A 27,173-nucleotide genomic window follows, 5' to 3' on the forward strand; every position below is an offset into this window, starting at 1 on the left:
TCCATGTTTATTTTACATTCTCTTCCCGAGGGGACTTAGATACTGGGGAGGAGCTGGGAATTAGGGCAGCAAGCGCGTCTCCCTGGAAATCTATCTTCTGATAGGTCAGGGCAGTTGTGGGTCTTAGTTGGGGGGCTCAGAGTATAAGTGGGAGGCCCTACCCAGGGGGTCAGTTGCCTCTGGGAAGAGAAAGTCTTGAGGCAAGGCCTCTCTCTCACTGGGCCTTGAAAGCTGACAAGGTATTCCCCACCTTGCTTCCAGGCCCAGCTGGAAGCCAGAAGGTAAAGTGGTGGCCAGCAAGCTGGTGAGAAGTAGGAGGCCTTTGGTCTCCACAGGGTAGGAGGCTGGTCCTTATTAGAGGAACCCCATGGGGGTGAAGCAAGAGCCAGTCCCCATTAGGGGAAACGCTGGGGGGTTGGGGGCCTGGGGGTCTGGTTTCAATAAGGCCGGTAGGCAGTCTCCACATCAGAGCAGACGTCTGTATTTGAGGGGTTGTGAGGGGGGTGCTGTCAAAGGAATGCCTGTGATGCGCGGGTGGGAATCAGTCCAGGGGACTTCGAGGGGGCTTGGAGGGAAGATTGCTGGGGTCTCGCTGCAGATGCTGGGAGCGCAGGTCCTGGAGGGGAGGATGATGTGGGGGGCCTCTCTCCCTCCCATAGTGCTAATAATGCTCCCCCACCCCGTCCTCGTTGGCTCCAAATTGCCACGGAGACCACTCACACCGGGGCTACATAATTTCCAGGGAATGTCCCAAATTTCTGAGTTCTCCGGGAGACACCTGAGAAAGGAAAGACAGGTTTTGCGGGTTAGGGCACGCCCTCCTCTGACAGGACCTGGAATTGAAAGTGGAACCACGTTCTCACGGAAGGGACTCGATTTTCCTCTCCTCATTCCTGCCCCCTAGCGGCACAAGCTGGGATAAGCAAAGCTGTACCCGTAAACCAACCAATGAAGACAACTTTGCACACAGCACTAGCTCCACACTTCCTTGAGAAAACCAGGAATCGGCAAGACAAGTCACAGACATTCTGTGGAGCAGAACCCACTGATCTAGTAAAGCACCTTCATTTCAGAGATGAGCACTGCTCTGTCTAGGGGCAGAGTTGGGATGGTAAGCCAGACTTCTTGGCTTGCTAAGACCCCGGGAGAGGCAAGCGTCCTGGGGTGATGGAGGGAATGCAATAGTAGGAAGAGGCTTGGGCCTTTCGTTCTCTTTAACTAATCTATACATAAGTGGCCACATGTGGCTACTGAATACTGTACCAGACAGCCCAGACCAGAGCATTGTGGCTTTGACTGCAGAAAGGTGGGCTTTCCTTCTTGTCTATACAAATCTACCAAACTTCACTCATGGTATAAAAGAAATTCAACAGCAAAAGCACACGATAAAATGAGACACAAGGGGGACTAACCTCTGTGGTGTGAGAAGCGTGGCTGGCATTGAGCCATGGAGAATCATATTAGAAGGAGGAGACCATATCATCAAGGGGTCTATTGCTATGACACCTCTGCCCAGGCAGAGCTTCGGTCCTTTGGGCCCCGAAGTCTGCTTGTTGGGAGGCAGGGCTTCTAGATTCACGTCTCTCCCTGGCCTCCCCTTTGAAGCTAAGGGAATACAAGGCTTGCCCACTTTGGGGAGTCTAGTGGGTAGGTCACCTGGCACCAGACAAGATTAACGTGAGGCTTCAGGTCTTAGTCCTTAAAGTGCAATGTCTTGGGCCAGTAGTGAAGGGCTGGGATATTAATTATATTGTTTCCCAGGTTGTAGGGAGCGGGCAGGGGCAGGGTACGAGACCCTGGATCCTAGACCTGCTTGAGGAAGCCGTGGTATGTGGAGGTCTGGAAGTCAGGAGTCCTGTCCCAAATGTGACTCTATCACTGAGCATACACTGAGACAGTTTTCCCGGGCCAGGACAGAAGGTAGGTGGGGGTGTTGGCTCTGAATCTTAACTGATTGGGCGCCACCACTCAAGTCTTCAGGGAGACCCTAAGGTTCCTCTTTCTGGCCTGCCCTCCCCTCCTCCACAGGCTACACACCCACAAACCAGCCATCGTCACATTGCTGCATGACATCCACACGGTCCCCCTCACGAAGTTCCAGCTCATCCTCGTTCTGGGGCCTGTACTGGTACATAGCCCGGTACCTGTGGGAGACGGCAACATGGCAGCCAGAGGCCTGGGGCTCCTTCCCAGACCCGCTGGCAGTTCTACCAAGAGCTGTCACTCCAGGTATCCTCTCCCCATCTCCTAAGCACCCAAAGACGAGCTTTGCTTAGGAGTTCCCTTAACCTATAGGTGAAGGGCCTGGGATCATTACTGTCGGCCAGCAACTCCCTCCTGGGGCGAGCATCCTTAGTTGGTACTCACGGAGTCCAGTGTATTTCTGTGGTGCTTGGGGAGGAGGCCCCCAGGTCTACGGGACGGCTGGTACCTCGAGGATGGGTCAGGGTTGGTCCAGGAGTGCTGAGACCCTGGGGGTTCGTGGGAAGAAAGGAGGGCCACAAAGAGGAGGCATGAGGGAGAAGTGATGTAGGAGGGTCTTCTATCTATCTGTTGCTTTCATTGGTTAATTAATAAAGAAAACTGCTTGGCCTGATAGGTCAGAAAACAGGTAGGCAGGGAAGACAGAACAGAATTGTGGGAGGAAGAAAGCAGAGACAGGAAGACGCCATGGCTCTTCTCTCCGGGACGGACAGTGGTTAGACTCATGCTGGTAAGCCACAGTCAAGTGGCAATACAGATTATTAGAAATGGGTTAAATCAATATGTGAGAGTTAGCCAATAAGGGGCTGAGATAATGGGCCGGGCAGTGGTTTAAATAAATACAGTTTCTGTGTTATTATTTCTGGGGCTAAGCTAGCCATGCGGGAGCTGCGCGGGATGAAAAGCAGGCCTGCTCGCCTCATCACTACAGAGACGCAGCAGGTCACGAGTCCCACAGAGCCTGATGAGTAGTCTCCATGCGTTTCATCAAACTCCCAGGCCCAGAAACGTGGGCTCTGACTAGCTCGCTTCAGAGGGACTTGACTGTGGCCCCAGGGCCCCAGGCAGGGTGAGCAGCAGCAAGGACAAAATGGGTCCAAGGAGGAGCCAGGAGCAGCTGTACCTGCTCAGAGAGGCGTGCTGGGTGAACATGTGGACCCAGGGCCAAGTGCACAATGAAGGGCTGGCTGCCAAGCACCTTTGCTCGGACCTACCCATTAATCTTCTCCAGTGGGAACTCCCTCTAGAAGAAGACTCAAGCCCAGAGAGTAGAAGCCACTTGCTTGAGGGCCACACAACAAGCAAATACCAGAGCCCTGATATTGACAAAAAAAAAAATGGAAAAAAAAATGGCATCTTGGAGGCTCAGGAGACCTAGCTCGTCACCCTGGTTGGCTGGGGTTCCACATAGTGCTAGATCCTACCCATGCCTCTCTGAGCTGGAGGACCAAATAGTAGAACGACCTCAAGAGGATTAGGGCCAAATCAAGATGGAGCCATTCTAGGTTCTGCCCAGCTCCCTGTGTCCTTGTCCGGAGACTGCCCAGGAAGGATTACCAGTGTGGACCAGTGAGAAGATACGAAGGCGGTGTGAGGAAGCAGGCCACCTTACCTGGGTTTGGGATCTGGGCTCCTGGTGGGTGATGGGGAAGGGGAAGCCAGAGCGGCGAGGGGAGGTCCGACCTCCCCAGTCTGTGGGGTCCACTTGCACTGAGGGGGAGCTGGGGTGACAGGCTAGACGAGAAGTGGCTGTTAGGTGAGGTGATGTAGGGAGCTGGGGGCTATCATCGCAGAGCCGGAGTCGGGGTTCCCGGTTTATCTGCACGTAGCTGGCTGGGAAGATGCCTTGGCGCCCCGTGCCTGTGATGCGTCCTTCGTACCAATGTTCATTCACCTTGCGGATCAGGCAGATGTGCTCCCCCTGAGGGGTTAGAGAGGAGTTCGTGTCAGCCGGGGTTCCTGGGGTAGCACACACCTGAGGGTGGTTTGCCTGGGTCATCTTCAGGCCTGACACTTTACGTGTTTGAGGGATCAGGCTCAGAAAGGGTGAGCAGGTTGTCTAAGGTCACACAGCTAAAAATGGAGGCGTCGGGAACAAATGGAAGGCTAAGCTCTTCCCGTGGCAGGCAGCGCTGGGCTTTGATCAGGTCTTACCCCTGGCAGGTTCATAACACTATCAATCCCTCCCTCCAGTCGCTGGAGGGACTGTGGCTAATTACACAGGTGCAAACCCAAAGTCAAGTTCAAGCTATGGGGCCTTAGACAGCTGTTCTGCCCTGCTGAGCTTGGTTTCCTCATGGGTTAAGTGGGATAGCCAACCATGGCTGTTGCTGTGAGACACAGAATTAAGGGTGGCCTCCAAGCCACTGACAGACCTTAGCATGCCACCACAACTCAGTCCTGTCCCTGACGTGCATGTCCTGTGACCCTCTCCCGGGACAGAAGGCATCCTCAGGAGGTCGGAGCAGAACTGCCACCATCTCAGTAGGCCACTTCCAGGACAGTGTCCCCACCTCTCACTGCCCAGTCCATCCCCCCAGCCCACCTCCTTTCCCGTCTGTCTTTGGAGCCAGCTTTCCTTGGAGGAATTCACTAGGGGCATCTGTAGGCTTTGCCCCCCAATTCAACCAGAGGAAGGCCAGTTCCTCATCTCACAGAAACGTACCACTTTCTTCACTATAACCTAACACAAAACATACATTCTTGTCAGTGACATCCTAGAAGCCACATACACACAAATGGATGTGCACATATAAGGGCCTCATGTTGGATTCAGTACCCTTTACATGGAAAACTCCTTTCTAGCCCTTTAAAAATGTAGATTATGATCCTTATGGTCAACTAACCTGCAGTCAATAAAAACACAATGCTAGGGTCAGACATGTTGGCTCAGACCTGTAACTAGTATTTGGGCAGCTGAGGCAGGAGGACTACAGTGAGTTCCAGGCTATCCTGGTAGGTCAGCCTGGATAACAGAGTGAGACACTGTTCATAACGTTCTTTCAAAACTGGAATAAACTGGCTAAGCCATGGCACGGGCCTATAATCCCAGCTCCTTGGGAGGCCGAGGCAAGAATATCGAAAGTTCAAGGTTTTGGGGCTGGAGACGTGCTCAGTGGTTAAGAATATCTGATGTCCTTGCTGAGGACTGAAATTCCATTCCCAGCACCCACGCAGTGGCTCACAACCATCTGTTACTACTGTTTCATGGGATTTGGTGTTTGCTTCTAGCCCGCATGGACACTGCACACATGAGATGCATACATATATATGCAGGCAAACCACTCATACATATGGGAAAAAAGTTCAAGGTCTGCCTAGGCTAAAGAGTGAGTTCAAGACTAGCCTTGGCTATAAAGTGAGTTCAAGGATAGCCTGAGCTATAGAGTGAATTCAAGGCCAACCTGGGCTATAAAGTGAGTTCAAGGATAACCTGAGCTTTAGAATGAGTTCAGAGCAAATCTGGGCTATAGAGTGAGTTCAAGGCCAGCCTGGGCAACTTAGCAAGACCTGTCTTAAAATTAAAAAATAGGGGCCAGCCAGTTGTAGCACACTCCTTTAATCCCAGCACTCGGGAGGCAGATGCAGGCGGATCTCTGTGAGTTCAAGGCCAGCCTAGTCTACAAGAGCTAGTTCCAGGACAGGCACCAAAAGCTACAGAGAAACCCTGTCTCGAAAATAAAAAAAAAATTAAAAAAAAATTAAGAGTAATCTATTCAAGAGATTGGAAAAAAAACAAAATTCTGGGTATAGTTGACATTTTAAAAAATGTCCATTTCATTTTAGTCAGGCCATGGTGGCGCACACTTTGAATCTTAGCACTCAAGAGGCAGAGGCAGGCAGCTCTCTATTAAGTTTGAAGCCAACCTGGTCCAGAACAGCCAGGACTACACAGAAAAACGCTGTCTCAAAAAAAAAAAAAAATAATTAATTAAAAAAAAGAAATGTTCATCTCTTTCATCATCTTTGTTTCCCCCGCCCCACTCCACCTCGCCCTGCCTGAGCGCACCTTTCGGAAGGACAGCTCCACCTCCAGCTCTCCCTTGAAGGTGTACAGGGCCACAGCGTCTCCGTACTCCAGCACCTGGTATGTGGGTGACTTGATGGGCTTGGGGATCTCATCTGCAGGCAGCACCTGCAGGGAGGACGGGAGAAAAGCTTAGGCCCGATATTAACCAGACACACACCTGCGCTCCCGGAAGATGGACCCTGACAGCCTGGGAGGTGGCAGTGGGAGTACAGGCAGGCTCTGTCTTCCGAGAAGGCTTGCTGGGGGAAGACTTTTCAGTGCAGCGATGTGCAGCGAGACAGGCAGGGCAGGATGGTGAATGCAAAGATAGAAGCCAGTCCAACTACAGCCCTACGCTGGGCCACCCAAGCAAAGAAGGTTTGAAGAAGAACGACCCCCATGGGCTCATATAGTTGATTTGTCACTAGGGAATAGCACTATTTGAAAAGATTAGAAGGACTAGATGGTGTGGCATTGGAAGAGGAGGAAGTGTGGCACTGAGGATGGGCTTTGAGGTTTCAAAAGTCCAAGCCAGGATATTCTCTCTTTTTCTGTCTCTCTCTGCCTGTGGTTCAGGATGTAGCTTTCTTGTTATTGCTCCAGTACCACATAGTCCACCATATTCCCTGCCATGGTGATAATGAACTAAGACTCTAAAACTGTAAGCAAGACCCTGGTGCTTTCTTTCATAAAAGTTGCCTTGGTTACGGTGTCTTTTCACAGCACTGGACCAGTGACTGAGACACACCGTCTAGGGGTCTTGGTCACGTCTGTTTCCTCTGCCAGTGAAAGAATTAAAAGGCAGGAGAAACCTTGAGTGCAACCAGGAGTGGAGGAGAAATCTCAAGCACAGGCAGAATTCCCTGATTCAGGGTTGGTCTGCTGGAGGGTGGACTGGCCCACAGTTGTCGCATAACACAGGCATCCTAATCAAACAAGGACTTTTTGGGCCAGTCCATCAGCAGGGGGACTTCTAGGAAGGACACAGGGGCTGATAAGGCCTTTGTCTGAAGCTGCCAAGCTTTTGTGTCAAGTCAGGAGGATGAGGAAGGAGCCGGCCATCTTGGAAATTCACCACAATTATTGCCTAGTCATGGCCCTTCTTTCAGTCTGACTGTCTACTAGGGCATCAATCTAACTCCTAGACTCTCAAAGTGTTCTGAGCTACAGAGTACCTTGTTCTAAAATTGAAAATGTATTTATTTATTATTATTACTATTATTATTTGTTTTGTTTTCTCAAGGAAGAGTCTCACTATATAGCTTTAGCTGTTTCTGTTTTGGGGATGGGGTTTGGTTTTTCAAAGGGTTCCTCTGTATAATAGCTCCAGCTGTTCTGGCACTAACTCTGTGGACCAGGCTGACCTCAAACTCACAGAGATCTGTCTGCCTCTGCCTCCCAAGTGCTGTGATTAAAGGCACACACCACCATCACTGCCCAGCTCTTAGATGGGCTTTTTTTTATATATATATTTATTTATTATGTATACAATATTCTGTCTGTATGCCTGAAGGCCAGAAGAGGGCGCCAAACCTCTTTACAGATGGTTGTGAGCCACCATGTGGTTGCTGGGAATTGAACTCAGGACCTTTGGAAGAGCAGGCAATGCTCTTAACCACTGAGCCATCTCTCCAGCCCCCGCCCCCCTCTTAGATGTTCTTGAACTCACTATCTAGACCAGGATGGCCTCACAGAGTTCCATCTGCCTCTGCCTCCCAAGTGCTAGGATTAAAGGGATGTGCCAATAAGCCTGGCTCAGCTTGGCCCATCTCTTACTGCTCAGAACCAAGTGGCCCTTGGTTCAAGTCTTAGTCCCTCTCCTCCTCCGGCCCCCACCAGAGCTCTAAATCCCCATGCTATCTTGGTTGATCCTGTTCATAAAAATCAATAAGCTAATCGACCATTTCTCACTAAGCTGTAGATGACTGATAGACTATCAGATGACTGTGTGAATTGAGTTAAACTTCAGTGAAAACAGAGAGATTAATGTGTGGGTGGGTAGAACCTGTAATGCCTGTTAAAACAAGGGCCTGAATTACAATAGCCTACCCAGGTATCAGAGGAAATGAGAAGACAGTAAGTTAAACAACAACAACAACAACAACAAATCATCATCATCATGGTTTGTTCAGGCCTGGTGGCACACTTCTTTGATCCCAAGCATTTGAGAAGCAGAGGCAGACAGATCTCTGTGAGTTCAAGACCAGCCCGGTCTACAGAGTGAGTTCCACACCATCCAGAGCTACATAGTAAGACCCTGACTCAAACAAAACCAGACCAAAAAAGTTAGAATTTGTGGGATGCAGTTAAAACAGTGTTTAGATGAAAATTTATGGTATCAAATACTATTATTAACAATCACCTAGTCTAGCATGAGTCAGGAGAAACATTATGAATTTGAGGCCAACCTGGGCTACCTAGGGAGTTTGAGGCCAGCCTGAGCTGCTTGTGCAAGGCTTGTCAAAGGATAAGAGAAAAAAGAAGAAAGACTACTTTTTCACTCTGACAAACTGAGCAAGAAAAGTAAAAAGACAAAAGAATAAAGATAAAATTGAAAACAAAAATAATAGAGAAAAACATAAAAATCAAAGGTAAGCTATTTGAAAAGACTGAGAAAATAAATCTGTAGGCAGAATAAATATCCAATTACAATACCAGGAATAAGAGGACAATCATTATAGAGATTACTAACGGCAAAGAAAGAACGGGGCCAAGGAGGTGGCTCACTGAGAGCCGAAGCCTGCCTGATGACCTCAGTTTAGATCCCCAGAACCCACGTAAAAGCCAGACACAGAGCTGGGCAGTGGTGGTGCACACCTTTAATCCCAGCACTCAGGAGGCAGAGGCAGGCGGATCTCTGTGAGTTCGAGGCCAGCCTGGTCTACAAGAGCTAGGGTTTCCCTGTGGCTTTGGAGCCTGTCCTGAAACTCACTCTGTAGGGTTTCTCTGAACAGTCCTACTGTGCTGAAACTCACTCTGTAGCCCAGGCTGGCCTCGAACTCACAGAGATTCACCTGCCTCTGCTTCCCGAGTGTAAGAATAAATATTTTTAAATATTTATTTATTTATTATGTATACAATATTCTGTCTGTGTGTATGCCTGCAGGCCAGAAGAGGGCACCGGACCCCATTACAGATGGTTGTAAGCCACCATGTGGTTGCTGGGAATTGAACTCAGGACCTTTGGAAGAGCAGGCAATGCTCTTAACCTCTGAGCCATCTCTCCAGCCCTGAATAAATATTTTTAAAATATATGGGAATATTATGGACAACTTTATACCAGAGGCTTAGTTTGATACGACTTAAGACACAGATACTAAAAGTAACCTATAGGTCCCAGCCTGCATTTAGAATATGACTCTCTACTTAACACAGAATCTCTGTCTATAAAATGAAGTGATTATGGCTCCCTGGGCAGTGTGAGGAACGAACAGGTAACACGCCAGAAAGAAGCGACGCATTCGCAGGCGAACTGTCACAATTCTGGTTAGTTGCCATCAGGATAGGAATCAGAGGTCAGGGCTCTGAGAGTTAAAATGCGAGGTACTTATGGGATGGTGGCTTCTGGGCGGGCAAGGGGTTCTTCAGCTTCTGCTGGGCTGGCAGCCAGTTTGAGTCCTGAACCAGGTGATGTGTAGGCCACAGACATTCAAGAGAGACAGCCTGGACTCCTCAAAGTTTTGCAAGAAACCTGGGGTCTGTGGTCCAAGCCTCTCCTAACATATGGGTCCTCCCAGCCTGCCCGTCCCACCTCTCCCACCCCTCCCACTCACCTCCACATAATTGGCTGGGAAGATGCCTAGCCGGCCATGGTGCTCCCCCTCCAGCCAGTTCTTGTCCACTTCTTTGTGGATATAGACAATGTCACCCTTCTGCAGAGTCAGCTCCCTGCAGATGAGAGCCGTGTGCAGCACCGAGTTCCTGAGTCTTTCTTCTTCAGACTCTGCCCTGTACACCCCTCCTCCCTCCAGCCTTCTGCCCACTAAAGCCCTTCCTTACCCCCTCACAGTGCAGACTGCCCAGGCTGGAAGAGGAAGGGGCTGAGAAGGCCACTTACTTGGGGGACTGGGCCTGGAAGTCAAACTTGAGCCGGGCAGCCTTCCTCTGGGAAAGGGGAGAGGATGGGACAGAGTGGGTTACCTCAGCCAGACAGGGTCCTGCCCAGACACTCCCTGACCCCTGACCCGGGGGGGGGGGCGCACGACTGTCTTACCTTCTTCTCCTTCCTCGCCGGGCTGCTACCCCTTTCAGAGGCACTAGGCTCTGTGGAGAAGCACCACCTCAGCTTGAGGAGGTCATGTCTGGGGGGGATCGGGTTGGGATAGATTATGCTCCCCCCACCCAGGTCAGGCACAGGGGAGCAAGGACTCTGTGACCCTCGTGGCCCCCACCCTCCCTTTCCTGGGGCACCACAGAGCTTGTAAGAGAACTCCCAGAGCAGGTAGGCCTCCATTCAGCCCCAACAAAAACAGAATTTGTCTTACCTCGGGCTGAGGAAGGGTAGACAAAATCTCTTCGTCCCAGGAAGGGGCTTCCTCCTCCATCTGCCATTCTGTGGGGGCTCAGGGGTCGGGAAGAACCGAAGTAAGGTGCATGCGGGGAGCTGGGCCTCCAGGCTGAGGCCGTGCTGGAGGGACAGAGGCAGTGAGTCACCTGTCTGGAACTTCATATCCCTCAGGGCTAGTCCTCACACATTACTGACCTCCCAGGCTCTCCCGCTACCCCCAACCTGTCCTCTGCCTCCTAAGGCGTCTTCCCAGGTCTGGGACTCTCAACAGGATGTCCTACTTCCCGTGCAGTAGAGGGCCGGGAAGGGTGAGGCCTTGGGTTAGGAGAGGAGGTGACCGCCCAAGGGAACGCGGGAAGTGTCGGGGCTCGGTCCTACTCCCTGCCGACACCACCACTACCGGTGTTCCTGGCTTGGGGCAGGTGACCCTCAAGGAGTGGATAAGTTCCAACAGAGTTGCGGTTGGGATGCCCTTAGGCCACTTTTCCGATTTTCAGGCCCCTCCTCTGAGCTTTGCCCGTCCCCCACCATGGGCAGGGCCATCGCCCCCTCGCCCGCCGGCGCCACGTCCCCTCCGTGGGGAACAGACCCTCTGCTCCTGCCAGCGTCTCTGCCACTCACCGGGCCGAGGGCCGCTGCTCTGGGGCGGGCTGCTCAAACGACCGTCTTGGCGCCTGCGAGTTCTGCACGGGGGACACCGGACGTGATCAGAGCCTGGGACCCCGGGACCAGGGCAGCTGAGGCCAGTGCCGCCACCTCCTCCGGAAAAGTTCGCGGCTTGGGAGGGAAGGAGGCCGGGGAGGGGCGGGACGCAGGGTCCTAGAGGCGGCCGCGAGCCTTCACGCTGGGAGGAGGCACGGAGGAAGGAGGCTGGCCCGGGAAGCCAGGGCCGGGTCGGGTCCTGGGGTCCCTGGGGCTGCGGCTAGGGGTGGGGCCAGGCGAGGTGGAATATGGACTGAATCTGAGTTGGCAAAGGGTTCCTAGGGGTCACTTAGAAAGTTGACGCCCAGTGTTTTGAAGCTCGGACAAGGCTGAAGTCTGCCCAAGGTCGCCAGTTTCTAGGTTTGCCTGCTTCCCTCTGTCCTCTGCTGCTATGGCTAAAGCCTTTCTCTTGAAGTCCTCTGGAGGCTGGTACCTTGGGAGATGGTAGGCGGGTCTCAATGGCCCGTAGGTCCTTGTCCAGCTCTGCACTCAGCTTGGCCAATTCTCTTTCTAGCAGGACCTGGGGGGATAAGATTCTTTTGGGAAGTGCACTGTGTCGGAGGCTGGTCAGGGGTCAGAAGTGAGAGGTTGGTCCCCTCAGGCCTCAGGGAGGAGACCAGGAGAGGTTTCCATGCCTATAGGCTTGCTTCAGGACTAGTGGAAAGGTGTCACGTCATTCCTGTCACTAGTTCCCAACCCAGGACTCCAGGGTGTCAAGAGTGCCTCAGCCTTTCCTGGCCTTTTTAATTTTGAGGAAGCGGGTGGGGGTGTGTGTGGTTATGTTTTGTTTAAGAACCTGAGGGCTTGCCAAATTTCTGTTGGTTTCTATGGACTTTCCACGGTCTGGTTTCACTACAGCCACCCATTCATCATCATACTGCTCATTCCAGTGAGAGCTGAATTTTACTCATGCGTGCGTGCGAGCGCATACTCGGGTATACACCCCACCACACACACACACACACACACACACACACACACACACACACACCAGCCTCTTTTCTAGAGGAGCTGTCTCTCTGACTGGCCAAACTCAGGTCCAGTTCACGAGTACCTCTGATAACCCCAGTTCACACTGACTAGTCTCTTCCTGCTCTGATCTCTACAGACCTGTTTACTAATCACCTACTGCATGCGGGCACTGTCCTTGGTGCTAAGGCTAGAGATGAAAATGCACGTGGACTAGGGCAAATTAAGAGCCTTGGGGCCCTGGCCTTTGTCCGTGGCTAAGACCACAGCACCCAGTCTCATCCTTGTTTACTGCTGATACTGGCATCCATCCGTCTGTCCTTCTTTCCCCCGGGTAGCACTCACCTCAATGGGCTGTGCAGGTTTCTCAACGGGGTCATCCACCAGTGGTTTCTTGGGCTGCAGGGTGGGAAGGGTACATCTAAGACGATGGCCTCACTTGGAACAGGCTCCAGCGGTGGGGTGTGTCCAGACCTAGAGGACCCTGCTAACACTCTCACCTTATGCCCAGTTTCTAGTTCTTGCAGAAACTGGTTCCAGGAGTCTTCTGTCCAGACACTCTCTACTTTCTCTCGGCGTCTGGGCACCTGCATGGATGTGAGTAGCCATCACTAGGGCTGGGCCTACAGTCTAAAGGCAGGCCTTGGCTTCCCCGATCTGCCCACGGGTCCCTTCCTATGTATATGCACCAAAATCAGGGAATTATCTGCGCTGTGCCAGCAGGTGGGTGTGGCTGGAGAACAGGCAGCTGGGGATGGTGCTGGTGAGCAGGACGGTCTACCTGATTTGGGGGTTGGAGTCCTGAAGAGGATGGTCCAAAATTATAGTTAAAGGTGTTTCTAGATGGCTCTTCAGAGTGGTGCCAGTTTCTTCTGAAGAAAGAGAAAATCCCACTTCAGATTCCTCTTAGAAAACTGAAGCATGGGTGAGAAAACAACCAAAGGAGAAGGGGCTGCACCCCTCTCCTCTACCACTGTCCCCATTCCCACAAAAGGAGACCACCCTGCCCCCTTCCTGTGGAATTAGTGTCAGGGATTTCAATCCAGCCTCGTCCCCTAGTATCTATGAGACTTAGTAACTATAGCAAGCTGTATGGCGCCTTGGGCTCAACACTGGTAAAATGGGAGTGGCATGCAGGAATGTGTGTTAGGTGTCCAGCTGCTGGTCTTTGCAAACATCGCTCCACGGGTGGCCAGGACCTCTCTTGTAGCCTTGGGCAAAAGCATCCTGTATTTGTGTTTGGTGTGCTGTGTCCCAGTGCAGCAGGTTTTCAAGCAGCCATAGCCAAGTGGTCTTGTAAACCATTGCTGTGGAGTGACCCTTCACTACACTGTGAAGGTGTGTTGCTCTTATTGTTAATAAAAAGCTGAGTAGCCTATGGCAAGGCAGGATTTTCTGGGCAGAGAGCATGCTGGGAAGAAGGGAGGAGTCTCAGGAGTCAAGAAGAGACTTGGAGAGAAGCAAGATGAACTTGCCTCGTTGAAAAGAGGTACCTCACATGGCAGAGCGTAGATAAGAAATATGGGTTACCCTAAAGTGTAAGACTAGTTATTAACAAGCCTGAGCTATCGACCAAGCATTTATAATTAATAAGAAGTCTCTGTGTGGTTATTTGAGAACTGGCTGGTGGGACAGAAAAGTCTGCCTACAAACCATAGCCCAGGATATAAGACCACACACAACTCCAAGGAGAACTTGTGGGCATCTCTGCCCAGGAGACCTGGCAGGCAAGTTGTTTTGGGTCTCTGGGCCTCAGGTTATGTGGCTTGGATTGAGTGATAAAACCTGTGTGGCCACCTCAGTCACTGAAGTGTCCTGCTGCCGCGGCTCTCCTCTAGGCTTCCTTTCCTGGCTGGCTTTCACACCCCATGTTTTTAGTCTGAAAGTTACCCATGCCTGGAACAACTGAACGGAGCTTATCAAATGCTGGCATGTCTGAGCACAGGGTGAGGATTCATCGCCTATAATTATGACTCTGTTCTCATTTCGATAATAAAACGGTGATCATGAGAATGGAATGTGCTGTTTGCAGTAGAAGGAAGCGCTCATCATTGGGAACCCGTGTGTTCGAATGCTTGCAGACTTGCTATATGCCAACCACGCTGTGAGATCAGACCCTGGCTCACTCAGACCTGATAATCTACCGTCTGTCCCCACTCACAAGATGGGGACAGGAGGCCAGTGGCAGTGGCCTGACTTGGACCTCAACTCTGGGTCCAATCTGGATTTCTGTCACTGCCTCACTGATGACAAAGGCCATAGGTCAGTGATGGCTATGCTAGTGAACTGAATTGTACCCCGCGAAGGCACACACAGCTAGTGCACTTAACCACAGAGCAGAGCTCCAGGGGCCCAAGCGGAACAGAGTTCCTGCAGCAGGGCACCTCTCAGTCACAATCTAGTGGAAGCCTGGTTCATCCATGTTACAGGTTCTCTCTGGTTTTAAAGTGGAAGGTCACATGTCCAAGCTGCCCTTAACAGCTTCCATGCCCCGGTGTCCTGGACACACACATATCACTCACAGCCTCTGGTTCCTGGTGCACAACAGGAGTGGCTCTGTTCCTGGATGTCTTTGGCCCTTGTGAGTGAGAATAGCTACAGTGGTGGAGACCTTCTAAGGCCCTGTAGAACGCAATGGAAGAATAGACTCTTCCCTGTCTGCTCTCAGGCTGTGCCAGCTTTGGCCACAAGGGGACACTAGTCTCTGTTGCTCACCGGCTAGAAGTCACTGATGTGCCAGGCCTGGAGGCAGCAGGTCTTTGCTGGGGTTCTGGATGCCTGGAGTCTGCAGAAGAGGCACGCGAGGAAACCACTGGAGTGAAAGGAGACAGACAAGGACTAGGATTGGGTAATTATTTAAGGCGGTGGTACCCACCTCCATCCTAACACCTGGATTATGGCTCACAGGAACAGAGAGAGGCTCCTGGCTAGTCCATGGGCTTTGTACCAAGAGCTTTGGGGCAGGTGGGATCCCCAGATTCTCATAATTCAGAAGAATCGCATAAGATATTCATGTAAGAAAAGATGCCCAGTGAAGTCTGGTCAGCAGATGGCAAACAAGGACTTTCTGGGCAGCCAAGGAAGTCTTAGTCACCTCCTACCAGGGGATTTAGTGTTCCCAGAAGTGGCCCTTAAAATCTTCTTGTGTGGTTGTTATGTAAAATGAATTAAAAAATTAAAAAAAATAAACTTCTTGTGTGGAACCACACCACTTGGGAGGCCCCCAAGCTCAGGCCACACGTCACCAGACACAGACCAGTAAACCCATAGCTCTCACCTTTGGGTGGGTCTTCCAAGGTCCAGTCAAACTGTAGATCTGGAGAACAGAACGGATTGGGTCAGCAATAGGACTCAGAGTGAGGACAGGGCGCTCCCTCAGCCTGCCTAGCTGCTCCCAGCCTCCCTTCTGCCTAGAGCAGGGGCTGAGGGCTGAGTCAGGGCCTGAAGAATGTCCCGAGGGAGGTAAGGAATTAGGAGGGCAGCCTTTGGGAGGGCTTGAAATGCCTGCCTCTGGCAGACTTTGGGCCTGGGAGAGCCAACTGGGCGGCAGCCACACCCTCTAACCCCTCCTGATTTATTCCCCCACACACCCTCTCCTGACCTCTGTAGGCTTGTCCAGGCCATGCCAGCTGTGGAAGCTGGGCTTCCTCTTTGTCTCCCTTCCCCACCGGCACCTCCTTCTCAAATACCTCACTTCTCACTGCGCCCTGAACCACACCTCCCAGTGTGCAGGGCTTTCAGGGGTTGGGGTGAGGGAGGCGTCTAGAGGTTCTAAAACCCAAATACTTTGTTCAGGAGCCTGTCTTGCCCTCCCTCTGCTGCTGGGTTGTCTGCTTTTCCTCAAGAAACCGTACTACCACATCTCCGGTCCACATTCCTCTTTCCCAGAAGACCTGTTGCTCACCGTTGCTGCGTCAACCACTCTGACCAAGGGCTCCAGACCTCCGCGGCACTCAGCCTTATGGTCAGCTCCAAAGTCATCTAACTTGACTCGGTGGCAGCATCTGCCCCAGCTTTTCCCTCTGAAACTCCACTCTCTCATCTGGCTGCAGGGAGACTATTTGTCTCTCCTTCTCCATCTCTGGAGGCACCTCCAAGGCTCTGGGCTACTTTCCTCAGAACCCACATGCCTAGGAGGCTCAGTCCTAAGGACTATCTCTCCGTCTCTCTATGGGATCTTAGCTGGTCCTACGGCTTTTCAAACACATTCAGCCTTGTTTCCGCAGGCTCTACCTCCATGGATCCAACCAGGCCTCTTTGAAAATATAATTACATCTGTGCTGCACATGGCCTTATTTCTTGTCACCATTCCCTAAACAACACAGTACAGTGTGCCTATAGCTACTGATGCAACATTTACTTGGGATTAAGTATAAGTAACCTAGAGGCAATTTAAGGTCTATGAGAGGTTATATATGCAAGTAGATGCAAATATGAATACTTATATCTACATTTTCTTGGTTTTTATTCTTTTTTGTTCTTTTTTTCTTTTTTTTTTCTTTTTTGGTTTTTAAATTTTATTTTATATTCTATTTGTATGTATATCTGTGAATCACATGTGTGTCTGGTTCCCCCTGGGGGCTAAAGGAGGGTACAAGGCCCCCCGAAACTGGAGTTAAAGAGCTGTGAGCAGCCATGTAGGTTCCAGAAATTAAACCTGTGTCATCTAGAGAAGCAGCCACTTAACTGCTGAACTATCTCTCTAGCCCCTTCAGGTTTTTTGCTTGTTTATTTTGTTTTTTCTTAGAAACATTTCTGTGTGTATGTGTGCACACATGCATGCCACGGCATGCATGTGAGGGGGCAGAGGGGCAGGGTCAGTTCTCTCCTCCCACTAGGTGGGTTTTGAAGATTGTCAGGCGTGGAAGTCTTTACACACTGACAACCCATTTTTCGTTTTTCCTTGAGATGGGACCTCATACCATAGCCTAGGCTGGCCTAGAATTCATGACAACCTTCCTGGCCCAGCTTCCCTGAGTGAACCGCTATGGAGTCCTAGATCCATACATAGCGTTGGATATGGCACTTTAGACAAAAGACTTGTTCTTGCAGGGGCAGGGGAGTAGGGGAACCAATCTCCTTTGGCTACTAAACGATAAGGATGGCGATATCTATTCCCACAATCCTAATTTATAGTTAAACTATAAATAAGAATGCCTCGGGGACTGGAACTCCCCATCTCTTTTGAGAGTCCCAGGTATTTCCTGTGCAGCTCAGACCCTGTCCTTGAACTAGCCTTGGACAGTCCGCTGCCTACTCCACTGGAGTGTGACACGCCTCAAAAAACAAAAGCCTCTACTTTTTTTTTCTTTTCTGAGACAAGGACCCATTAAGTAGCTCTGGCTGTCCTGGAACTCACTGTGTAGACCAGGCTGTCTTCAAACTCACAGAGATCCTCCTGCCTCTGTCTCCTGAGTGCTGGGACTAATGCCATGTGCCATCACACCAAGCTCCAAACCTCTTAAACCTGCTCCCTCTGCAGGCTTCCCTTTCTCTAAAAACACAAAATGGCAGCACCAAAGGCGGGCACACTCCTGTGACCGCTGAGGCAGGAAGACCGAGAGCTCTAGGCGAACCTCAGCTATGCGGTGAGCCCGGGGTCTGCCTGGAATACACAAGGCCCTGTGTGAAAAATTAAAAGGAAGCCAAACAGTAGCTTCATCCTTCCATGTGCTCGGGTTTAAATTCACCCTTGAGGATGGTCTTTCCTGCCCAGAATTCCAGGACTATGCCTGAAATTCCCTGGATTCCCCACCCCATCCCACTGCCCCTGCCCTGGTCTCAAAGCAGGTTCCATGTTGACCTTTTTCCTCCCGGTCTTGCTAATCAGGGGGACTGGTCCCCTTGTCTGCCAGTGTGGGTGACCCTTCCAGTCCTCATTGTCAGAGCTTGTCACCCCGAGGCTCAGAACTGCCCAGGCTTCCAGGTTTCTTGTCTGGTAAAAGCCAAAGTCTTCTCAGGGGCACCCAAAGCCTCACAAGACCTGACCCTATCACTCTGATGGCGTCTCCCCCGTGAACCCCCTCTCACTCCAGTGCAGGAATGGGCCAGGTGTGCTTTTCCCTGTGGGTCTTTGGAGAGTCCTCTGCTGGCACTTTCTCTACCCTTTCCAGGTTTAGCTCAGGGCCTCTTCCTTGCTGGGGTTACAGGTAGCAACTTCTTTTTAGCGGGGAGGGGTGGATATTCAAGACCACTTACCTTAGAGCTTGGAGAGAGAAGAATCTCATAAGTCAAAACAAAACAAAACACAACAAAAGCCCCTTTCCATCCCTCCCACAACCTCCATGCTGTTGGGAGTCTATTGGGCCCTGGGAGGATGTCTAACCTGGCATTTTCCGGTGAATTTGCTGGAACATTCTCCGATACCAGTCTCTGGGGCTGTCAACACTCTGAGATCAGAAAATTAAAATCAGGCCTCCCTACTCACCCACGGTCTTCAGGCCTCCCTGCTCACCCATGCTTCCCAAGGAAAAGTCATGAGAGCTTTACTAATGAGACCTTTCTCTGGGTACCTCATAGAGCTGCATACCCCCGTGCATGTAGAGGCCAGAGGAGAGCAGCACCATATTTTTTATATTTCTTTCATTTATTATTGAGGTGGGATGTGCACATGCCACACCCCTATGTGGAGGCCAGAGGGCAACTTACAGGAACAGGGTCTCTCCTGCTGTCACCTGAGGTCGTCAGGAATGAGGCCCTGATGGCAAGTGCCCTTATCTACTTGAACCATTTCACCAGCTCTCTACCTTATTTATTTATTTATTTATTTATTTATTTATTTATTTATTTATTTATTTGGTTTTTCGAGACAGGGTTTCTCTGTGGTTTTGGAGCCTGTCCTGGAACTAGCTCTTGTAGACCAGGCTGGTCTCGAACTCACAGAGATCCGCCTGCCTCTGCCTCCCTAGTGCTGGGATTAAAGGCGTGCGCCACCACCGCCCGGCCCCTAATTTATTTATTTATTTTTTTAAAGATTTTTTTATGTGTGTGTTGTATTTGCATCCTCAGAGGTCAAAAGATAGTGTTGGAGCCTTTGTAACCGAGTTATGGGCAGTTGTGTACTACCGTGTGGGTGCTAGGGATCAAACCCTGGTCCTCAGCAAGAACAAGTAAGTGTTCTTAGCCACTGAGCCATCTCTTCAGTCCTTCAGTCCTCTTATTTTATTTTATTTTTGAGACAATGTTTCACTAGGTAGCCTTCGGCTGGCCTGGAACTCATTACGTAGACTGAGTTGGCCTTGAACTCACAGATCACTGAGATCCTTGTGCCTCTGCCTCCTGAGTGCTAGGATTAAAGGTGTTCATCACTATGACCAGGTGATCCATATCCACTTGTTTTTATGTTTTTGTTTTTTGTTTTTTTTGAAATAGTCTCTCTCAGTGGCCTGGAACTCATCAAGTACTCTAAAGTGGCTGGCCAGTGAGGTCCAGACAGCCTCCTGTCTCCACCTTTCCAGCGCATCATGCTGAAATGATAAGAATGTGCTACCCATGCCTACCTTTAAAAAAATTGGTTTTAATTTACTTTAATTTTTAAATTTTAATTAAAATGATTTCTAGAACTCCCTTTGTAGAACAGGCTATCCTAGAATACATAAAAATCCATAAAATACATAAAAATAATTAAAATGATTTAATTTTAAATTTTAATAATAATAAATAGTATTATAAATAATAAAATATTTAAACTTTTAAATAATTGAATTTTAATGTAATTTTCCTTTTAGTTCCAGGGGCTAGAATTCTGGTCCTCAGGCTTATATGGCAAGCACTACACTGGCTGAGCTATCTCCTCAGACTTGTGTCTCTATTTCCAGCACTTTGACAATGATCACGTTTCCTCACGGGGAAAGAAAAGTAACACTGTAGGGGGAGAAGGTATTTCTCCTAACCCGCCGCAACTGGACCTTACAAAGCAGGAAGAATGCGTGACTATGAGGAAATTTGGTTGGCCCCAAGATATGAAGGCAACAGAAGGTCAGGGCCCCAGCAGTCCTGGTGGAATACAGGATCCTTCCCTGCCCACCATGGCATGAGGCAATCTCGCTCAGGACTCCGCCAGTAAATAGGCAGCCATTCTGTGGGTGCTATGACAGGCCATTTGGGTACAAAACTAAGAAACATCCCTGCTAGTTTCAGCCCTTACGGCTGTAACTTTCCAGTTTTGAGATCTGCACCATGTAACATCTGACTCAGATACATAAGGTGTGGGCACGGCTTTCATGCCTCAATCTTATCTACTCATAGAAATAGAACTTAGGGGGGGTCTCTGGGCCCTCGCTATCTGTGACCCCCAGCCCTGGACTCACAGATCGGGGGGCAATGGGCATGCCGCTCTCATCCACGGGCCCGATTCCCTCGTACTTCACCCAGCACTTGTCCCGCCGCTTGTTGTCCTTGGTCCATGTGGCTGACCAGTTCTGGGCACGCTGGGAGGCAGGTTGCTTGGGGCTTTCAGAGGGCCGGCTCCCAGGGCCTGGCCAGGTCTGATACCATGCTGGGTCTGTGAGAGGTGTACATAGGCATTAGCTGAAAGGCAGGGGTCCACGCCTGGCCTTGTTTGTCTCATCTGACTCAATCCCTGTGAGTTCCGTTTCAACCCCTCCTCATCTGGCTGTGTGATGTGGACTCCACAAACCTCCCCATGCCCAACAGCGCCCTAAGGCTTCTGCTTATTTGCTTCTTTAAAATGAATTTTCAAGCCGGGCGGTGGTGGCGCACGCCTTTTAATCCCAGCACTCGGGAGGCAGAGGCAGGCGGATCTCTGTGAGTTCAAGGCCAGCCTGGTCTACAAGAGCTAGTGCCAGGACAGGCTCCAAAGCTACAGAGAAATCCTGTCTCGAAAAACTAAAGTAAATAAATAAACAAACAAACAAATAAACAAATAAATAAAAATAAAATGAATTTTCAAAGGATTCTGTTCGGAGCAGTCTGTATGTATCCTTACCCCCATTCTGTTTTCCTGGACAACTGTTGTAAGCGTTTTGCAGAAGGACGGCTGGGAATCATGACACGCAATAAATGCTGAGGACGCCCCAACTAGGGTGCGTCAAGACAAGGAATCTGGACTGCACTAGGGTTGGTAGGGGAAATGGGATTGGACGGACTCAGACCTAAATTCTGACTCCATTCTGCCACCTACTGGTCGTTTAAGTTGAGGCTCGTCCATCGCCCTCACGGTGCCTCAGTTTCCACTTATATAAACGAAGAGCAATTTCAGCAAAGATGTAGTGACTTCGAGTCTGTGTCACTGTACCCAGCACAAAGACCCTCAGAGGGGTCCAAAACCCATTCCCCCAGGCATGCATTCTGCGCTGTGTCCCCAGCTCCGCCCCTCCCTTGCTGAACGTTTCATTTCTAAGTAGTGCAGTCTAATGGCATAAGTGCTCCAGGGCCAGATGGCCAAGGGTGTGGACCTCAGTGCAATCTCATCTGCTCCTACTCCGGGCACCTCTGAGACGCGATCCCCACTGGGAAGATGCCCATAACCGCCTCGGACCTTGCTTGGCTGTGGATGCATTAGATGAGGGGAGGCTCATGAGGTCTGTCCAGTGCTGCCCCGCTGTAAGTGGTCAATAATCACTTGTTAAACAACTGAGGTCCTTTGCATAGTGTCTGACTCAGGAGAATGAATGCTCAGTAAAGGGTGCCATCTCTCTCAGGGCTGAATCGTCCCGAGGAGTCCCCAGGAACTCAGAGACCTTAGTGCCCAGATGGCAGGCTCTAAAGCTGCATCCTCCACTCTTGAGCCAGCACGTCTCACCCTCCCATCTGAATCACTGGCTCAGTTACAGTTCCCTTGACTCCTAAGGCCACGTCCTTCCCTTGTCGAGAGGGAGGGAAGGGCTGTGTCAGTCTGTTCTCTTTTCAAGGTTCCTGTCTCAGGATAAGCGTGATCACATAGAGAACCCTAAGCTGAATTCGCCGTTCCCTGGGGGAACTTCTCATGGCCTTGAAAGATCTATTCCCTTCCGTCTGGTATAGGGGATTTGCCCCATAACCCTGCATATAAGGTTCCTAGAGCAGATCTCCCCCAGCGGACCCACCTGGATGCTGGGGACCATCTCTCCGGGGTGGGGAACAGCCATTGCACACAGTCCTGGGCGCAGGGTCATGGAACTGGAAATTAAGGGTGTTGGAGCCACCATTCCGAATCACAGGCACCTGTGGAGAGGGGCCAGGAGCAGCCAGCTCAGGGCCCAAGAGGTTCCACTGGAGTGGGAAGGGTTAGCAGCCAGGGCATAGCAATAGTCTGGCCTCCTGGGGGGAAGCCACGAAGCTTTCTTTAGACTGTCTTCCCTCCTGACCCTTTCTGTCCCCTGCTCTCTCATCTGGCCTGCTAATGTCCCCATCAACTGCTGGCCCACCAGTGTACCTTTTTTTTTTTTTTGGCTGTTCACTCACCCTCGTCCCCCGGGAGGATGGGCCTATGTGGGCTCGCAGGTGATCAGGAATGAAATCGTCCAGGCTGAGCCCAGCAGGGAGGCCTTGCATGCTTGGGTCAAGGTTGGAGGACTCAGGATGTACCAGCTGCTCCTTCGTGGTGTGTACTCTGCTGGGAAGGAGGAAGGAAGAGAAAGCCTTGCTGAGCCGGACTGCCTGGGCCCTCTTGACTCAACCCACGGGTGGGGGAGGAAGGTAGGTTGTGGGAGGGGATTATGACCAGCTGGGTGGGAACTCAAGGGCCCAGGAAACATGCAGCTTTGGGCACCCGCCTGCAGGCTGCCAGTACGGAGGACTCACAGAGGCACAATGGACTACTTGTTAGGCCCCAGGCAGGAGCGCTGGGTGGGAGTGGGGGAGGGGAAGCTAGGCGAGGAGGAGGAGGAGGATAGGGAGGCTGGCCAGAAGCAGGCCTGCAGCCTGCTGACCACCCCTCTGGGGGCTCTGTGTGCCAAGATAGCCAGCTCCCCTAGAGGGAAAGCCCAGGGGAAGTAGGGCAGTTAGCAAAGAGGACCTGGGCACGCAGGACTTGTTTCCATTCTTCTGCCACTCTCATGCCCTGGGTAGCATCTGCTTGCTCATAGCCACAAGGGCAGCCAACATCGAGGCCTCCTACCTGCTGACCACAGGAAGCAGCCAGCAGTGCCCTCATCCCTACCAGGGCCAAGGAGAGCATGGGAGCATTGCCAGGCAGGGCGGCCAGTCCTCAGGGGATCAAGGGACTGTGGGCTATCTACTGGTCTCCTGTGCAGATCACGGCTCCAGAACACTCAGGGCCAGTGGCAGGTGGATGGAAAGCAAAGCCGCAGACGACAACCAGAGAACCTGCTCCCGCCCTGGGAGTGGTGCTGAGTTCTGGAAGCTGCTCTCTTGCACACTGACAAATACTCCAGTACCCGGACCCGGACCCATACCCATCCTCCCTGGCTGACAGCATCCTGCCTGACAAGGCCTCACTCAAGGGGTCTGCATTACGGAGCACAGAGCACCTGGGAGATGGAGGCATACAAAGGGGAACCCAAAGGTGGCCAAAAGAGGACAAAGAGGTCATGGTTCAAGGGCACAAAAGAGTTTTGGTGCCCAGAGAGGTGTGGGGCAGAATCTGTGCCTCTTCCTCTTCACGGCTAGACAGGGCACTAGTGGAATAAACTTGAACCACTTTTGGACTAGCCTTGCGCGTGCCTGTGGAGTTTGTAGCGGCTCCCAGCAAGGACACCAGACACCTCAGGAGGTGTCCTTTGTGTGGCAGAATATATTCGGTGTTATGAGTATGACTTGGGGGTGGGGGTTGGGGGTGGGAATGCAGGATGGATCATGTGAGCAGCATGGGAGTTAAGATGAAAAGAAGGTCCCAGGAGCGTGTGTGGCAAGCAGTCATATGAATAGCATAAGAAGTTGTGGGGGGACCATGGGGTAAGACGGACAACAGAGGCCTGTGGTTCCTTGCCGTTCATACTCAATTCCAGCTCAGGCATGGGCATGGATTCAAATGAGGCTAGGATAGCACCCTCTCTGGTCTGCATTTGTGGGGATTTCTTCTGACATCTGAGCAGCCTTTTGGGGACCCGGCCAACCCCTCCCTGAGTTTGTGGGGAGGGGAGGTTGAGTCTGGAGGAGGTGCAGCCCACCAGCTGGATCCAATTAGAGCACTTACCAAAAGCCAAACATGCAAACACACCCCAGTTCCCGCCGCTGGGCCTTCCTTCCAGGGAAAGTGAGGCAAGGCGGGACTGAGCACCAAAAAGGCCCGGGCAGACTAGTGTAGAGCTACCACGCTCCCTGCTTGGCTGCTGGCTAGAGGCCAAGTTGCACTAAGCATCAGCAGCTGTACCCATCAGCTGACAGGCCTTCCTTCCCTAATGTTAAGTGTCCCCACCCAGCATCCTCTCCAGGGAAGAGGGTTCAACCCCCATCACCACCTGTTTGCAGGAGCTATAGACCCTGGGATACCTCAATCTGCTCCGTTCCCACCAACTCCACGTAAAAGCACTCCCAAGAGTACACAGGGGTAGGACGGGGCGGGAAGGTGGTCCTGGTCTTTCTCCCAGCAAGCCTGCCTGGAGACATTAGGCAGAACCTAAGAAAGACAGACGCCTCCAGGAGAATTGGTGTTCATCTAGCATAGAACAGGTGTCCATACACCTCTGGTGAGCTCCCAGAATTCAGGCAGCCCCTGCACCCGAGCAGCTCTCTCCAAAGAGCTGGAAGAATGAAGTACTTCTAAGTTTGGTAAACTCCTTCCCGCCTCAGAGTGAGGCCCTGATGGTGGGGGGACTTTGCCCTCTGCTTTTCCAGGTCTGATCAAACTACAGCTCCCCACAGACAGGGTCAGGGTTTTTTCCGAGCACACTTTTCTGGATTGCGGGTAATGGAACTTCATACAACCTCAGAGGTTGGGATCCCGGGGGAGGGGCTCTATGCCTTCGCTCCTGTCTAACCCATGCTGTGTCTTGCCTCTTTCCTGCCCCTTGGGGTTCCAGCACCTACCTTCCCCCGGCGAGCAGGTGGGGGGACTCGGGGCCGCCCAGGAGGGCAGGAGCATCCCAGCCGGCTCCTGCTTGGCGCAGCCGCGCGATCGCCCTCGGGGAAAGAGGGCAAGGAGAAGTACGAGCTGCCAGCGGTCGCGGCCCTCGTGACCCGTCAGGACGCTAGGCCAGGCCGGGCGCTCAACGAGGAAGAGGGAGGCCGAGGGGGCGAGCTAGGAGGCAGGACCCTGAGAGGAGTGCGGCGGGACGAGTTTGAAGCTCGGATCTGGACTGTGATCCCGGGTTGTGCTGGGGTGGAGTGGAGGGGCTGGCTACTCCCTCCCTCCGCTCCCGCGGGTGCCCTCTGTCCGGCCGCGCGCTACGGGGACGCTGTGGCCCCTTGCCCAAGGGGCCGGGCCCGCCAGGAGGCGGCGCCGGGAGGGGCCACCGAGGGTCCCAGGGGAGCCCGCTGGGTTTCCCAGATGCCTTCCCCGGCCCCCACCGCAAAGCTGGCGTCGGAAGGGGGCGGGCGGGCTGGTGGGGGGCCACTCAGAGTTTCCAGCGACATTTCCAGGGTGTGGGAAGCAAGCTGTTCTGCAGAGCTAGGACAGAGGGCAGGAGTGATAGTGCCAGAGTCCGGGTGGAGCCAGCATTAGATACGCAGCCCTCAGCCTGGGAGAGGCAGGAGACAGGACCGGAGGCAGACACGCTGGGACTGAGATAAGGGAGTCCCACAGCAGGGTGGCCTTGGAGCGAAGGCAGCGCCCACGGGGGGGGGGGGGGGGGAGTTTGTGCGTGCCTAAGCGCGCGGCCGGGAGTTTGCAAACAAACGTGCGTGTTCTGGCAAACGTGAGGATGCTCACACACGTGTAAAGTTTAAGGAGGAAATTGTCCTAAGAGAACCAGCGGTTCCCTGGACGGGCAGCAGCACTAAAGAGGACAAGGGTGGGGTCCCTTGGGCGGGGATGAGGTTTGGAGGGTCTTGGTGTTCCCATTCACCGTTTTGTTTTGATCCTGCTTTTCCGCTGTTCCTGCTGTGCTGACGCGGATCCTCTGGACACCACCCACTGGCTGTCCCTTCTCTCTGGCCCTCCCTTCTCCCCTCCTCCTCCAGTTTCTCGGCTGGCAAGCACCGTGGCAAATGTTTGCTGACAATGGAAACCCTGGAGTACTTCTAGCAGGTGACTCACTCCTGGGATACCCAAGTTCCCAACAAACCAACCAGGAAAAATGGTTTCTGATCCACTTCAGCTCGGTGTTGGGTATGGTCAGTGATACCCACTGCAGTTTGATGGGTGCTTGGAGCACCCTGAGTTTTAGTGCTTTTCAAGCACGTCACCTAATAACCTAGCACCCTCGCCTCTTATTAGCTTCACATTTCCCCAATTGTGGGAAAAGAGCTGTTTGTGCTGTCCTCAGACAAGATCCCCTGGGAAACTTAGGCCCAGGAACAGCTCAAGAGATGGACTTGCCAGGGCTCCCATGGGTGCAAGCCCTAAGGAAGATGCTTGGCAGGCTCCCACAGATGTAAACCTCCTACCGGGGCTCCAGTCCTCAGTAGTGAAGTATTTTAACAAGGGCAGGTATAGCACAGTTCAGGGGGGTTAAATGAGATGCCCTGTGAGGTCTCCTTAGAGAATATACGCCTGTCTTTTTAAGAAGGCTGAAGGGAGAGGGATGAGGTGGGTTACAAGGCCTACAGGCGGGACCTCAGGAGTGGAGAAGTTCTGGGACCCTCTTTGAGGTCAGGCTGCAGTATGCAGAATTATCCATCCATCCCCGGGAAGCAGCCTCTTCCTCCTGTGGGATTACAAGTCCTACCCATTTCCCTCTTCCACGTTCTCCCACCTGTCAGGATCCCTGGAATTAAGAAGGGCCACATCACTTTCGTTCTCTTCCTTGTTCTCCAAAGACGATGGAGCTGAAGATCTTCCAAGTCCAGGAATCTTGGCCATCCCCCTCAGCAGGAGCGAACTTCTTAGGCTCTAGGGCTCTGACCTGGGCTCCAAGATAAATATTTAATGTAGAGGGTGCCGCTGCACTGCCAAAGGTTCCAGCTTCCTGAGCTTCCTGTTTCTCACAAGAGAAGGTACAG

At 52.0% G+C, this 27,173-nt stretch overlaps 1 protein-coding gene across 6 annotated transcripts; it reads right to left on the reverse strand.

The window, feature by feature from the left end:
- Sorbs3 (sorbin and SH3 domain containing 3) lies at window positions 1-27,173 on the reverse strand. 6 transcript variants are annotated; one of them, XM_013349298.2, is made up of 21 exons: window positions 26,927-27,173; window positions 22,575-22,725; window positions 22,217-22,334; window positions 20,480-20,673; window positions 18,496-18,559; window positions 15,448-15,486; window positions 14,886-14,982; window positions 12,952-13,039; window positions 12,671-12,757; window positions 12,516-12,569; window positions 11,635-11,721; window positions 11,121-11,182; window positions 10,477-10,619; window positions 10,206-10,255; window positions 10,050-10,096; window positions 9,766-9,880; window positions 5,993-6,118; window positions 3,596-3,904; window positions 2,368-2,471; window positions 2,038-2,144; window positions 1-778 (listed from the first exon to the last, which is right to left on the reverse strand). In XM_013349298.2, exons 1-21 carry the CDS (start codon window positions 27,031-27,033, stop codon window positions 717-719), a joined length of 2,211 nt encoding a protein of 736 aa, XP_013204752.1. In that variant the 5' UTR covers window positions 27,034-27,173; the 3' UTR covers window positions 1-716. The 6 variants fall into 6 exon arrangements, with proteins under 6 accessions (XP_013204752.1, XP_026638992.1, XP_013204751.1 ...); XM_026783191.1 differs by having other exon boundaries at window positions 12,952-13,042; window positions 22,575-22,722; window positions 26,927-27,172; XM_013349297.2 differs by having other exon boundaries at window positions 12,952-13,042; window positions 26,927-27,172.

This window comes from Microtus ochrogaster, chromosome 17 (assembly GCF_000317375.1).
Source record: "Microtus ochrogaster isolate Prairie Vole_2 chromosome 17, MicOch1.0, whole genome shotgun sequence".
Taxonomy (NCBI): domain Eukaryota; kingdom Metazoa; phylum Chordata; class Mammalia; order Rodentia; family Cricetidae; genus Microtus; species Microtus ochrogaster.

Excerpts from the sequence above, each read along its gene's own strand:
- Sorbs3 (XM_013349297.2), bottom strand. The coding sequence starts at position 27,033 with ATGGCCAAGATTCCTGGACTTGGAAGATCTTCAGCTCCATCGTCTTTG. Across the intron at positions 12,570-12,670 it reads AACTAGAAACTGGGCATAAG|CCCAAGAAACCACTGGTGGA; the intron begins GTGAGAGTGTTA and ends CCCACCCTGCAG. Across the intron at positions 3,905-5,992 it reads TGGAGCTGTCCTTCCGAAAG|GGGGAGCACATCTGCCTGAT; the intron begins GTGCGCTCAGGC and ends CTAACCCCTCAG.